Below are 16219 nucleotides of genomic sequence, written 5' to 3'. Positions count from 1 at the left end.
TGAAGTATACATGACAGACTAGCCACGGCCCCTCATTGCACATTCAAACATGGGATCTTTTGAAGTGAGTATGTGTAGAACAATGAGGTTTGGGTCCCATTGTTTGTATACACAAGCTTAGGCACCGAATTGTCTAACAGACAATTCTGTGAAACCAAGTTACTCGTCCTCCATAGATACAAGCTAAAAGAAATATATTCTTAATTACAATATTTTACAGCTATTAATGGAGATTTCACTAACTCATAAGGCAACAACTCATTCAAAGAATCCAAGCTCTGCAAACTGAGATAACATGCACTGCATTGATGCATTCACACAATTTCACAGGAACCATGAGATAAAACAAAGTTCAGGAACACTAGTTTATCCCATTGTAGGGTACATAGATTTGCAAAACAAACTGATTGAATCAGTTCTGATATTGCTGTTTTACTAATCTGACAGCTTAATTTTGTTTGCAAATATTAAGGATTCTAGCTACCAGCAAGAATGAGTCCTTGCATTTAAAGAGCACCTGTAATTTCAGATCCATCATGGCAGCGCCAGTTTGCGGGCATCCACTCCCCTGCTGCCGCCATGCCCCTTACCCTGTTGTGTCACTGCCGCATCACCAGCTGTCCCATTAAAATGAATTGGACTGTCAGTGAATGAACAGCGGGTCAGAGGAGGAGCTGCTGCGGGACAGAGATCACAGTTGCTCTTTAAATATTATGATTTAAATTGAGCCTTTTTACTAGTGATTTAAATCGACTTGATTTAACCACTTAACCGCACTATAGCCGAATGACAGCTACAGCACAGCTCGATAACTCTGGGAGGGCATACTATAAAGTCCTCCCAGAATCGCACACACGGGAGCATCCGTGACTGCCCGGTCCTCGATAAATGGCTGCTGACAGCGACCGTTTACCACGTGATCACTCCGTCAAATAACGGAGCAATCACTTGTAAACAAACCGGCGTCCTGTCCGGTTCCGCTCTCCCCTCTCTGTACCGACTGGTACAATGTGAGCGGAGAGGGGAGAGATTGCGTGCAGCAACGCTGTGGGCTGGATCTGTAGTGCCCACAGGGCTGCTCTGTGCAGCCTCATCCATCCTCAGCCATCCCTCTGTCATACTCATTCAACATCCATGCTTAGCCATGCCATCCATGCTCAGCTATACTCAGCCATGCAACATCCATGCACTACAGTGCCCATCAGTACCACTACAGTGCCCATCAGTGTCTCACAAAAGTGTATTAGGTAGTCAAATTAGATTTGACATTTATGCCCCTAGAACATCTGATGGTGCTCCCTGCATGTTGGGCTCTGTATGTGGCCAGTAGGGATGAGCCGAACACCCCCCTGTTCGGTTCGCACCAGAACATGCGAACAGGAAAAAAATTTGTTTGAACACGCGAACACCGTTAAAGTCTACGGGACACGAACATGAATAATCAAATGTGCTAATTTTAAAGGCTTATATGCAAGTTATTGTCATAAAAAGTGTTTGGGGACCTGGGTCTTGCCCCAGGGGACATGGATCAATGCAAAAAAAAGTTTCAAAAACGGCCGTTTTTACGGGAGCAGTGATTTTAATAATGCTTAAAGTGAAACAATAAAAGTGTAATATCCCTTTAAATTTCGTACCTAGGGGGTGTCTATAGTATGCCTGTAAAGGGGCGCATGTTTCCCGTGTTTAGAACAGTCTGACAGCAAAATGACATTTCAAAGGAAAAAAAGTCATTTAAAACTACTCGCGGCTATTAATGCATTGCCGGTCCGACAATACACATACAAGTTCATTGATAAAAACGGCATGGGAATTCCCCACAGGGGAACCCCGAACCAAAATTAAAAAAAAAAAAAAGACGTGGGGGGTCCCCCTAAATTCCATACCAGGCCCTTCAGGTCTGGTATGGATATTAAGGGGAACCTCGGCCAAAATAAATAAATAAATAATAAAAAAAAAAAAAAAGGCGTGGGGTCCCCCCAAAAATCCATACCAGACCCTTATTCGAGCACGCAACCTGGCAAGCCGCAGGAAAAGAGGGGGGGGGGACGAGAGAACGCCCCCCCCCCCCGAACCGTACCAGGCCACATGCCCTCAATATTGGGAGGGTGCTTTGGGGTAGCCCCCCAAAACACCTTGTCCCCATGTTGATGAGGACAAGGGCCTCATCCCCACAACCATGGCCGGTGGTTGTGGGGGTCTGGAAGCCCCCTTTAACAAGGCTTGTTAGGATCTCAAGAAATTAATAGGTCCTCAGTACTTCAGGTGTGAACAATTTTCAGGTATTGGCACCGTAACTTTCACACAGACCAAATAATATACACTGACTTGGGTTATTTTTTACCAAAGATATGTAGCAGTATACATTTTGGCCATAATTTATGAAGAAAAATTACTAATTTGCAAAATTTTATAACAAACGAAGAAAAATTTTAAATTTTTTTATTTATTACAGAATTTTCAGTCTTTTTTCTTTTATAGCGCAAAAAATAAAAAACCCAGCGGTGATTACCACCAAACGAAAGCTCTATTTATGTGAAAAAAAAGGACAAAAATTTCATATGGGTACAATGTTGCATGACTATTTGTCATTCAATTCAAGGGACAGTTTTTTTTTTTTTTTTTTTCAAAAGGTTTGTTCTTTTTCCTTGTTATAGTGAAAAAAAAGTGGTTAATTCAAACCACCAAAAAAAATCTCTTCCTCAAAGAAGGTTAAAAACTTCAATTGGGTACAGTGTTGCATGACCGAGTAATTGTCAAACAGCACTGAAAACTGAGAACTGGACTGGTAATGAAGGGGTATTACAGGCTGGTACCCAACCAGTAAACAAGAGGAAAGTTTACTATTGTAAGGATGAAAGAAGTCTAAATCTGCAAATTCCACATCAGAACCACTATTAAAATATTAAGACCTAGGAATTGGGAGGTCTCAGAAGGCATTTGCCTTGATAGTGGTGTTCATGAAATTGTTTTGCAGTTTGAATGGGCATATATTTATCTTGGAATAAGAGAACTGCATACACCATATGCTCTGCCCTTTCCCAGTAAACAAAAACCCTGATGCCATGTCAGCTTGTGAACTTGCAAGACATACAGACCCAGTCATAACCATGTAGGTACCACAACTTAAAAAAAAAAAAAATAATAATAAAAATAAAGTACCACATTGTGCAAATAAATAATGTATATATATATATTTATTTAAACCAAGGTGGGACACTTCTGTCATGTAACCAGTATACTTTTCACAGGATTACAGCCAATGTGGATTTCCTCAGTTTTCCACCAAACGCATATCAAAAAGTTGAAGATGCAGTCCCGATCTTTGCAACATTCTCTTTACTTCAAATCTTCATATACAGTATCTCACAAAAGTAAGCACACCTCACATTTTTGTAAATATTTTATTATATCTTTTCATATGACAACACTGAAGAAATGACACTTTGTTACAATGTAAAGTAGTGAATGCACAGCTTGTATAACAGTGTAAATTTGCTGTCCCCTCAAAACAACACAGCCATTAACCAGTAGCTGACCAGCCACCTTCATACTGTGGCAGGTCGGCTTTACTGGGCAAATCCCCGTCGGTTTACCTTGAGCGCATTCACCCCTGGGGCGATCCGATTCGCTTCGGAACCGATCAGTCTCCAGGCCCAGGCCAATGATTTCTGGCCTGGACCTGGTGCTCGGTTCTGGCGAATGAGAGACTGTCCTCTGCCTGCAAGCGTAAACATAGGCAGAGGAAAATGTCATCTCCCCTTGTGGAACTCTTTTCCGTTCCAGAGAGGAGAAAGGACATCCAACCGTGAATTGCACAACACTACACTAACACCAGTACACATAGGCACACTTGTCACCCTCCCCCCGATCCCCCCCCCCCCCCGGTAACCCCTTCACTCCCTGTCAGAGTGTCACCAAGTACAGTTTTCACTGATCACTGCATTGGTGTCATTTGTGACTAATAAGTGTTAGGGCAGTAGGCCTCGGTAGGTCTAGTGTACCCCCCTAATAAAGGTTTAACCCCTTAATTGCCCCCGTGTTAAACTCGTTCACCCCCTGTCACCAGTGTCACTAATATAGTGTATAGATCTATATTCTGATCGCCGTATTAGTGTCACGGGTTAGCCAGTTATTTTCACCGTCAGTCTTGTATAGTGTCAGGGTAACCCCATATATTACCGAAGGTTTTAACCCCTTGATAACCCCCAGCTAACCCTTTCACCCCATCACCAGTGATCACCATATTAGTGTCACCGGTGACGCTGGTTAGTTCGTTTATATTTTTATAACGTCAGGGCAACCGCCATATATTACCTAATAAAAGGTTTAACCCCCTGATCACCCGGCAGGTGACATCAGTTAGGTTTTATGACATCAGTTAGGTTTTAGCGTCAGTTAGGGTCTGCGTTGTGCCAGGCAGCGTCAGATTAGTGCCAGTAGCGCTGACACCCACGCACGATACACCTCTCGCAGTATAGTGCCTGAATGGAACAATATCTTTGGTCAGAACTATATTAGTGTCACCAGTAGTTTAGGGTTCCCAAAAACACAGTGTTAGCGGGATCAGCCCAGATACCTGCTGGCACCTGCGTTTAGCCCCTCTGCACAGCCCACCCAAGTGCAGTATCAAATCAATCACTGTCACTTACAAAAACACATAACTGCAGCGTTTGCAGAGTCAGGCCTGAAACGCTAACAGTTTTTTTGGTAGCGTTTGAAGCAGTCGCTGACAATCGGGTGCGCTTTTTGTCTGCAAGTCTTACTAGTTGTACTAGTAAATTTAGAGGCCACAATGTCCAATCAAAGGTACACTAGTGAACAGGCCTACACGTTTCTGAGCATGATAGATGAGTGAAGAGGAAATCACCCATCTGTCAGATTCAGGCTCAGAATACGAACCAGTAGACAGCAGCGGCACCCTGACAGATAGCTCCGACGACGGAGTAGTGGTTCCTGCCAAGGTCAGGCATACCCGACACCGTTCTTCTGTTGTTGAGGTTCTCAAGGCTCTCATATGGAGCAAACCAGCACTGCAGTATCACGTGGTGACGTGGAGGGTCCCATAAGTGCAGTTCAAGCTGGTGCGGTGGCTAGCACAAGTAGTGTCCTGCAGCCACCAAGAAGATAAACACAGGCCTGTCGAGCCCATAATGCCCTTCCTGCTGCATTTGCCAATCCGAATTGGGAGCCCACCACTTCTGCAGCACCAAAGAGTGATTTGCGGTCATATTGGTCCACTGACCCAATTCACATTAGGCCCATGTTCTCTGCATCCAGGGATAGATACGAGCAGATCTTGTGATTTATGCACTTCAGCGACAATGAACTCTGTCGTCCTTGGGGTGACCCTGGATATGATCGGCTCTACAAAATTTGGTCCCTCGTAAACCACTTCAACCGTTTGCAGCTTTGTTTACTTCTGATCAAGTTGTCTGCGTTGATGAGTCCCTGATTGAGTTTTCTGGTCGCTTGTCTTTCAAACAGTATCTTCCCAGCAAGCGTGCCAGATATGGGGTCAAGTTGTATAAGCTCTGGGACAGGGCAACAGGCTATACATATAGTTTTATGGTTTATGAGGGAAAAGATAGTCACATGGAGCCTGAGAACTGCCCAGACTACATAGGGAACGCAGGTAAGATTGTGTGGGACTTGGTGTCACCCTTATTCAGAAAGGGGTACCACTTGTACGTGGACATTACACAAGCGTGCCACTTTTTAGCCACCTTTTTGACTGTGGAATTGGCTCATGTGGCACCGTGCAATCTAATCGCGTCCCAACTTAGTCAGGGGGAGAGAGCCTGCTTGAGATGTAATCATTTGCTCGACAGTGAAGTGGAGGGATTCACTGAATGTTTTCATTCTGCCCTCCCTTCATGCAGATACGACAGTCCAAATTCCAACGGCGACTGGTGTTGTGGAGTAACCCCTCTGTGTCCACGAATACAACCTTAATGTGGGAGGGGTGGACCTCAACGACAAGTTGGCACCATACTTAATCGCCTGTAGAGCGAGACGCTGGTACAAAAAAAGTGTCTGTATACCTATTTCAATTGGCTCTGCTGAACGCTTATGTGCTATACAAGGCGTCAGGACAAACGGGATCCTTCCTTAATATCCAGGAAGAGGTCATCACAGCCCTTCTGTTTCCAGACAGGGCTGTGCCCCAACTTCCCAATGCAAATGCAGTGAGCCGGTTGCATGAGAGGCATTTTCCGTATGTCCTCCGTGGTACCCCTACCCAACAAACCCCCCCCCAAATATGTTGCGTCTGTAGGAAACGCGGATACAGGTGTGACACTCGCTTTTATTGTCGCTCTTGTACTGACCAACCTGGTCTCTGCATCGATGAATGTTTCCAATACTACCACACACTAGTGGAGTATTAGCGTAGGGTACAGCACTGCACAGTCCTAGGACACACTTTCACAGGGTCTCCAAAGAAGCCATCGCATTTTTAGAGACCCGAACCTGGAACCTTTACAGTTAAAGAAAAAAAAGGAGTGTAAAAAAAAAATAAAATATGTATATAAAAGCCGAAAATAGCTGGGTTTTTCTTGTTCTCTCTCTATTGTTCTGCTCTACTGTATTTTATGCTTAACTGCAATGTTTTATTGTTACTATGTTTTATCATGTTTGCTTTGCAGGTATGTAATTCTGTTATACTTTACCATTTACAGTGTTTTATTGTTAATCATTATTTTCTTTGTAGGTACGCCATTCAGCTGCAGCACTTTATCTCGACAGAAACAGCGTTTGCTACTGTAGGAGGTGATTTCACCACCACAAAAAAAAAAAAAAAAAAAAAACGGTCCATGTATGCCCATCATTAGAAGTGGGTGGATGCTGGACAGTATTCTAATGATGGGCATACCCACTGATCAATCTCTTTTTTCGTTCAGCCCGGAGGCTGCATAAAAAAAAAACAAAAAAAAAAACATTAGAATATATGCCCAACAAGGACTTGTAATGTACTGGTATGTTGCTGGAGTTTGAGTGGCTATACCAGAATGATGCCTGCAGGTTTACGTAACATCTTGGTATCGTTCTTTTCAGCCAGTGGTCAGCTTTCATGTAAAAGCAATCCTAGCGTCTTATCAGCATCTTATCACACCGAACTTGGTGTGGTCAGATGCTTTGAGGGCAGAGGAGAGATCTAGAGTCTAATAGACCCCAATTTAAAAAAAAACAAAAAACCCTGTCACTACCTAATGCTATTATAGGGGATATTTACATTCCCTGTGATAATAAAACAGTGTAAAAATAAAATGTCAAAATAAAAAAAAAAAACAAAAAAAAAACCCGCAAAGACGCAAAGGCGAACGCAAGCGTCGGTCTTCTGTCATATATAAACAGTGATTGCACCATGCATGTGAGGTATCACCCCAAACATCAGATCGAGGGCAGTAATTTTAGCAGTAGACCTCCTCTGTAAATCTAAAGTGGTAACCTGTAAAGGCTTTTAAAAATGTATGTAGTTTGTCACCGATTCACAGCGCAATTTTAAAGCATGTCGTGTTTTAGTGCATAAAATTCAGAAAAGTGTTTATTTTCCCAAAAAAAATTGCGTTTGAAAAATCGTTGCGCAAATACTGTGTGAAAAAAAACTGCAATACAAACAAAAAATATATGTTTGGGGGTTCAAAGAAAATATTTTTTCATGTAAAACAAAAAGCGTCAGAAAGGACTTTGTCTTAAGTGGTTAGAAGAGTGGGTGATGTGTTGTAAAGGCTTCTAAAAGTTGTGCATAAAATACCAGGACAGTTCAAAATAACCCCCCCCCCCCAAACGAAACCATTTTGGAAAGTAGACACCACAAGCTATTTGCTGAGAGACATGTTGAGTTCATAAAATATTTTATATTTTGCCACAAGCTTTAGGGAAAATTCCCTTTTTATTTTTTATACAAGGTTTTTAATAAATGATATATTGCTCACACATGACATGGGTATTATGTGGAATTGCACCCCAAAAAACATTCTGCTGCTGCTCCCGAGTACGGGGATAGCACATGTGGGAGCCTAGCCGTGTACAGGACCCTGAAAACCAATCACCACCTTCAGAATTTCTAAGGACATAAAATGGTGATTTTACTCCTCACTACCCATCACAGTTTCAGAGGCCCTGAAATGTCAAAATAGCACAAAATCCCCCCAAATGACCCCATTTTGGAAAGTAGACACCCCATGGTATTTGCCAAGAGGCATGGTGAGTATTTTGCAGCTCTCATTTGTTTTTGAAAAGAAAGAAAAAGGAATTTTTTTTTCAATTGTTAAAACTTTGTGACAAAAAGTGAGCTCTGCAAAATACGCAAATAGCTGGGGGTGTCTACTTTCGAAAAATTGGGTCATGGGGGGGGGGGGGGGGGGGTTGTGCTATCTTGGCATATCATGGCCTCCAAAACTGTGATAGGTAGTGAGGAGTGAAATCACCATTTTACTCCCTTACGAAGGTAGTGCTTGGTTTTCGGGGTCCTGTACGCGGCTAGGCTCCCAAAAAGTCCCATATATGTGGTATCCCTGTACTCAGGACAAGCAACAGAATGTATTTTGGGATGTAATTTCACATATGCCCATGGCAAGTTTGAGCAATATATAATCTCAGTGACAACTGTGTAAACATTTTTATCTTTTTGTCATTTTTCAATCACTTGTGACAAAAAAAATAAAATATTCAATGTGCTCAACATGCCTCTCAGCAAATTCCTTGGGGTGTCTACTTTTCAAAATGGGGTCATTGGGGGGGTTGTACTTCCCTGCCATTAAAGCACCTCAAGAAAAGAGATAGGCAGTTAAACTATAAGTTGCATAAATTCCAGGAAATGTTCCCTAGTTTGTAGACGCTATAACTTTTGCACAAACCAATATATGCTTATTCAATTTTTTTTTACCCGAGACATGCGGCTGAATGCATTTTGGCCTAAATGTATGACTAAAATTGAGTATATTGTATTTTTTTTTTATAACAAAAAGTAGAAAATATTTTTTTCCAAATTTTTGGTCTTTTTTCGTTTATAGTGCAAAAAATAAAAACCGCAGAGGTGATCAAATACCACCAAAAGAAAGCTCTATCTGTGGGGGAAAAAATTTGTTTTGGTACAGCATTGCATGACCTCGCAATTACCAGTTGACCACATGCCGACCAGCCGCCGCAGTTGTACTGCGGCAGAATGGCACGGCTGGGCGAAACGATGTTATGCAACGTCGTTTCGCCCTGTGGCCACTAGGGGCTCGCGCCCTCTGAGCCGATGAGAGTGCCCGGTGGTCACGATCACCAACGGGCTCCCACGATCGCTCGAGGCACGCGGAGAACCGGAGTACACAGAGTATGAACAGTGATCTGTCATCTCCCCTGCACAGTCCCCTCCCCCCCTCAGTTAGAACACGTACTTATATATATATATATATATATATATATATATCCATACCCAACTCAGACTAGTATGTTACTTCCGTGTATCAGACTCAAACAATTGTGTAGCTTTAAAATATATCTAAAAATATTGGGCAAAAATATATATTATGTGTAGCCAGATAACATATAATGTCCAAACAAAGTCAATTTCCTGCACATTTCGTGCAGTCTTCACAGACACGAGTTCAGTCGTGAAATTATGAAACTTAAATTCTACATTGAAATATCCATTCATTTATATTTAAGAAGTAAAAAATGAAAAAAAAAAATATTGGAAGAGATATTCCCCTTTAATTTTAACACATTTTAAACAGTTTTTATGATATTTTTAAATGTGGATTTGTTAGGAGAGCCCACAGAGCGCTACTCTGTGTGGCAATGAATAATGCATCTATTAGAAATGCATTATGGTATTTCACCACAAGATCAAGTCAAAGAGGAAGCAGGGCAGAACATGTAATAGAAAAAAAAAAAAAAAAAATATATATATATATATATATATATATATATATATATATATATATATATATATATATATATATATATATATATATATATATATATATATATATATATATATATATATATATATATATATATATATATATATATATATATTTTATCAGCGGAACTGTGACGTCAGTTCCGCTGATATCACTTCGAGCAGGTGGAGTCAGTGCATGCCGGAACCGAAATAAGAAGTAGAGAAATTGAATTTGAGTACACAGAGACGTCCAACACATCTGGTGAGTGCATCACTTGGTGGGGATTTCTGGGAGTACTTTGAGTGGAGGAGATGCTCTTCCTCATCTAAGCTTTCATCCAGCCTGATGTCTGGACTTTCCAGGCTGCAAATTGTAGGAAGAGGCTCCCCATCCCAGATGCATGAGCTGGCCGTTCACGGATTACATACAAAAAAAAAATGTAAATTTCTTCTTCCCATGTGAGTTACTAATACTAATTTACAAGTATTTCTCAGTACTATTACTGCTGCACTCAGTTTGGTAACACCCCCCCCCCCGATGTGTTTTCCTGGTTCTGCAGGTGTATCCATCCACACAGTATATCCTGGTCTAAGGTTCCCTCGTTGTTGTTGTTAGACTGTCCATCTGAAGCCCTTACTATATGAGCCTAATTTTAACTGTCACAAAGTGAGTTGCGTTTTGTCTTTTCACCACAATAAATCTGTTAAAAGAGAAGCATTTTTTTTTTTTTAATTTACCCATTATACTTACCTAGGTGGATGCAGCATCAGACCGACGCTGCATCTGTCCCTGGGTGCCTCTGCACTGAGAACAGAGCCACTGAACACCGCTGATAGCTTGGCTCTCTCAACTCCCGGAGCTGAGAGCTGCTGCCTGTCAGTCAGCAGCTCTCTTCTCTGCTCTCCTACACTCATTGGAGCGATGAGCTGTGGGGGGGGGGGGGTTGTCGGGGGGGGGGTTGTCGGAGAGCAGCAGTCTCAGGCTCTCAGCGACTCGCTGAGAGGCTGAGACAGGCATCAGCCCAGGCACCTGGTGGATCCAGACTGTCGTGATGATGCGGTGCTTGGACTGATTCCAGCGACATCCTCAGAGAGTGGACTTCAGACCACTCTCTGCAAAACTAATTGCACTCCTGTGACCCATAGGGGTAGCCCAGCCAAACAAGCTCAGGCTGGACTTCTCCTTTATTATACTACATTCAGACTGTGCACTGCTGTTCTCATCTACCTGGACTGTGCTGGAATGTCTTCTTGCAAGATTTGGGGTACTTTGCATTCTCTGAGATCTTGCTGGATAATTGTGACATCTCATGCTGCAGTACAGAAACTGGGGGTAAGGTAAGAATATGTATTGTTTTCCCAACAATTTTTCTTTACCTTAAATATTCTATAGATGGGTGTAGGGGGTTCCGATATATTTAAATTGAATTGGTCTTTTTTTATTGTAAAGTCTGTTTTATTTGTGGACAGGTTAACATCTAAGGGCTGTATTAGAAACTGTAGAAATATTTCTGCGTAATCCAGAGCTCTTTTTTGAACACCAAATAACCGGATAAGCTACAGAAGGATTTGTAAGTGGCACCAATAAATATAGCAGTAAACTCAAGTGGTAACAAAATATACAATGATTGAACAACAACAGTAGTAGCAGCAATAAAAAGGAAAAAAAGTTTACCTTTTGTTGGCAATTAACATGATCACCATATTGGAATTTGAATGTTGACGAGCATCTTCCAGCCAAGTTGTTAGATGGTTAAATGTGTCTCTCCTGAATGAAAAAAAAACATAGCTATAAATAGTATTGCAATAATTTAAGAAAAAAAAAAAAATTGGAATTTTGACTCCGGTGTAAATTGTTCTCTTGGCCTACAGTACAGGACTAGTATTTATAGACCATGGATTATATGCAGGCTACCTTCAGGTGACTGACACTGGCAAGAAAAAACTTGCATGAGGCTCCAGTTTGTTTTTATAGCAAGCAATAAGGAATGATTAAGACAGATGGGAGGGGCCTGTGTCCAGTATTGTAATTGAGGATAATAAATGTACAGGCAATCAAAACTCTTATCTTAATCATACATTACAAGACACAGGACTGATATTTATAGACCATGGGACACACTCAAGCAACAGGTGGCAACAACACAGCAAACAGGATGGTCAACAGGCCCACAAAAAAACAAGGGTTAAAGAAAGGGCACAAAAAACACAAACAGTTTGAAGCACCTTGTGGTAGAATAACATCCATCTGGTAGAACCTGGGAAACCATGTGAGCAGAAAACCAATTGGTGGCCTTGCAAATCTGGAAACAGGAGCTTGAGGCTGAAAAGCCCAAGTGACATCAGCAGCCCTGGTGGAACAGGCCCCCGAAAGGAAAAAGAGGCACTTCATTAATAAGGTGTACGTCCTGGAGATAGCTTGCCTGGTCCACTTGCCAATGGTGGAGTGGTAAACCGGATGGCCCTCAATGAGGGCCCACAACCAGGACCAAAAGAGACTGTCTTGTAAACTAAAGTTGTGGCTGTCAGGTGGACGCCGACAGCCATGACCAAATACAGGCAATGTAGGGCACATTCTTTATGTTTTGGGGCATGACAAAGGGAAGGAAGCACAATGCCCTCGTGGAAGTGAAAAGAGGTGATCACCTTAGAGCAGTGTTTTTCAACTCCAGTCCTCAAGGCACCCCAACAGGTCAAGTTTTCAGGATTTCCATTATTTTACATAGGGGATTTGATCTGTTTCACTGCCTTCTTAATTACCATAGCCGTTTCATCTGAGGGAAATCCTGAAAACATGACCTGTTGGGCGCTTTGAGGACTGGAGTTGAGAAACCCTGCCTTAGGTAAGAAAGGTGGTTGCGGTCATAAAACCACCTTGTCCAAAACAAGAAAGGGCTCTTTATAAAGAAGAGCTGACAACTCAGAAACATGCCTAATAAAAGTAATGGTGACCATGAAGACAACCTTGCATGTCCTCCAAAGAAATGTATCCAATTAGTTCAAAAAGGGGTGGGGTGTTCCTGAAAAACAGAGAGCACCAGGTTAAGATCCCAAGGTGACACAAGAGGTCAAATTGGGGAATTTATGTGAGCAACTCCCTGAAGAAAAAAGTCTTAAAAACGATTGTAAAGTCTTATTTTTTTTCTATAAAAATAAAACATGTTATACTTATCTGCTCTGTGCAGTGGATTTGAACAGAGCAGCCTGGATTCTCCTCTTCTCGGGTGCCTCTCCTGTGCTCCTGGCCACTCCCTCCTGTTGAGTGCCCCCACAGCAAGCAGCTTGCTATGGGGCACCCAAGCTGAGCTGCAGCTTCCTGTGTCCATTCAGACACGGAGGTACAGTTCGGCCCCGCCCCCTCTCCCCCTCTCAGCTGACTAATTAACAGCAGCGGGAGCCAATGGCGCCACTGCTGTGTCTCAGCCAATTAGGAGGAAGAGTCCCGGATGGCCGAGACAATCGTAGACATCGCTGAACAGAGATGGGGCTCAGGTAAGTATTAGGGGGGCTGCTCCACACAGAAAGCTTTTATCTTAATGCATAGAATGCATTAAGATAAAAAAAAACTGACTTTACAACCCCTTTAATTAGAGACTGCAAAGCAAAAAAGCTTCCGAAATTAAAATGGATCAGGCAGAAACCTGTGCCTTAGGGGTACTCAGGGCGAGACGCTAGTCAATGCCAAACTGTAGAAAGGCCAAAATACAAGAGTGAGATGATTCCTTGGGACTCGGCTTCCTAGCCTTACACCAGGGAAAAGTAAGCCTTCCATGTACTATGGTAAATCTTGCAGAAGTTAAATCTTGCTCTGAGTAAGCTGGAAAAAAAAAAGTCTGAAATACTCCAATTATTTAGGACTTGGGTTTCAACAGCCATGTTCTTAAAGTGGTTGTAAACCCTTTACAACCACTTATTGCTACAGGTAAGCCCATAATAAGACTTGCCTGTAGCTACTCCGGACATCTCCTAAACCTGCACAGTTTAGGAGATATCCCCTGTATCAGCATTTGCCGCCGTCATCGGCACATGCACACTGAAGCAACGGCATGTCCGTGCCGTTGCTTCAGCTGGTATGCAGTTACTGGTGTATGTGCGGGAGTGACATCATCGCAGCTCCGGCCAATCACAGCGCCAGAGCCTGCAATACCCGGAAATAACTACGGGAGTGATGTCGCTGGCCGGTGCGGTGTACGAGGACCGATGCGAGGGCTTCGATCTAAGGTAAGTAATTCATAATGAGCTAGTATGCTATCCATACTAGCTGCTCATTATGCCTTTGTCTTGCAGATTTTTTTTTTTTGTGCGTTTACAGCTACTTTAAAGCCAGCGACTAGGAAGTAGGATGAATAGAGGGCCTTGGGCCAGTAAGTCTGGTTTGTTTGGAAGAGGCCAAGGTTCATCACTGAGAAGTCAGAGTATGTCTGTGTACCACATTCCTCTGGGCCAATTTGGTGCAATGAGAGCCACCATAACAGTTTCCTCCTCTATCTTGCGTAGTTGAGGGAGGATCTGCAATAGAGGGAAGGAATAAATCAGCTTGAACTCAGGCCAAGAACTCACCAAAACATCTACTGTGAAGGCTATGGAATCCCTGGTTTTGGCTATGAATTTTTTCAACTTGTTAAACCTGAAGGCCAAAATATCCACATTCGATATTCCCCACCTCTGACAGGGATTTTGAAAAATCTTTGAGTGCAGACACCACTCACACAGGTCTAAGCAATGTCAATTTTCCACTAAAGGCATGTGGATGGCCGAGGGAACTGGAAGGTGAGTTTCCACCAAGGAGTGTCTCGGATCTGTTTCTTTCAGCGCAACTTGACTTCCAGTGCTCCCCCTTGATGATTTATATAGGCCACTGGTGTGGCTTTGTCTGACTTCTACTCTAGACTGGGCGACCTTGTAGACTTTAGGTCCCCTGGGCAGTTAGGGAACTGTAAACTTGGCGTCCATTGTCACCACCTTCCATGTCAGGGAGAGCTTTGGCTAAATGGAAGCATTGGGAAATCCAAGGATTGGATTTCCTTGTTCCACACGAGTATGTTGGATTAACGAGGTCTGGAGTGAAACTGGGCAAAGGGAACTGCCTTAAAGGATATCATTAAGCCCAGAATCCTCATGCAAAAGCAAACTAAGAGGGTGCAGTTCTGACCAGAGGAACCGCATGTAGGACCTTAGGGTAGATATGGTCTCCTGAGGGAGAAAAATTCTGGCAAGAAGTTTATTCAAGAGGAGACCTAAATTCTTCAGAAGGTGTGATCTAGACAGCAGACTTTGGGAGGATTCTTTAGATTGGTTAAAATACCAACAGACATCCCTCTTGGGGGGCACCCCTAGATTATAAGGAAACTGTAGGAGACTTAGGCCTTTTCCCTTTTCCCCAGTGACTTCTTTGATTCCCAAAATAGGTGTTCACCATCAAAAGGCATGCGTAGAAGATACTTTTTACAAGCAGTTTCAATATAACAAGCTTTTAGCCACGTAATTCTACACATATGCACAGAGAAAAGGGACATTCTATAGACTTATCAAAATACATGGTCTGGGGTGTCAACAATAAGGCTGAGGGCTTTAGCTTCAATTGCTCCAACGCTGGCCATACAAAATTTTTTTTTCCCCTCTCAATCAGCCAGTGGGCAGGTCAAATAAAAACCTAAGCGTATTGTGCTGTTGTGCTATTGTACTCTGAAAGCGGGGACTCTTCTGCTGTCAGAATACACTGATCAGCACTGCAGCCAATGGGCTGCATGTGCCTATTGAATGAAAATTTTCCAACATTCCCATTTGAGAGAAGCCGATAATTAGATTGTTTTCTCTTGAGAGGGAACAGCTAGAACTTTCTGAACCAGCCTATGGTCAGCTTAAGCCTCCTACACACCGAGCGTCTGATTTTTGTCAAAAGGACGTGCGCCAGAATCGTGTTTTGCATACTAACAGTACACAATTGTTGTGCCACAAACACAAACGTAGTGACGTACTACGAGGAATTTCAGCTCTCATGCACCACACTTTGCGCCCCTTCTGCCAATTTCCTGTTTGGCAAGCATCGATTCCGAGCATGCGTGTTCGTACTTTCAACTTTTGTGTGACGGATTTGTATACTGACCATACGAAAATCTGACATCAAACCGCTGTCTGCCAAAAATTTACTAGCCTGTCAAACATTTGTTGGCCGAAAGTTGTCAAAAGGAGCGTACTAACGGTAAGATTTTAGGACAACAGTCTGTCAAGAGACAATCCCCTGCCAGCAATCGCACCGTGTGTACGAGCCTTTAGGAGAGCCGGGTCAACAAAGACAGGCTGATCAGCTCTCTTCATTTGTGT

The 16219-nt window shown here is 42.7% G+C and overlaps 1 protein-coding gene across 1 annotated transcript in view; it reads right to left on the bottom strand.

Moving 5' to 3' along the window:
• RAB2A (RAB2A, member RAS oncogene family) overlaps positions 1-16219 on the bottom strand; it is a 159597-nt gene that overhangs the window by 72984 nt on the left and 70394 nt on the right. Inside the window, exon 5 of the mRNA XM_073631682.1 lies at positions 11571-11663. Within this exon, the coding sequence (XP_073487783.1) occupies positions 11571-11663 (93 nt within the window). The remainder of the gene's footprint in view (positions 1-11570; positions 11664-16219) is intronic.

This window comes from Aquarana catesbeiana, linkage group LG05 (assembly GCF_042186555.1).
Source record: "Aquarana catesbeiana isolate 2022-GZ linkage group LG05, ASM4218655v1, whole genome shotgun sequence".
NCBI lineage: Eukaryota > Metazoa > Chordata > Amphibia > Anura > Ranidae > Aquarana > Aquarana catesbeiana.
The sequence above is the reverse complement of the archived record's forward strand: the minus strand, read 5'-3'. Positions and strand labels throughout refer to the sequence as shown.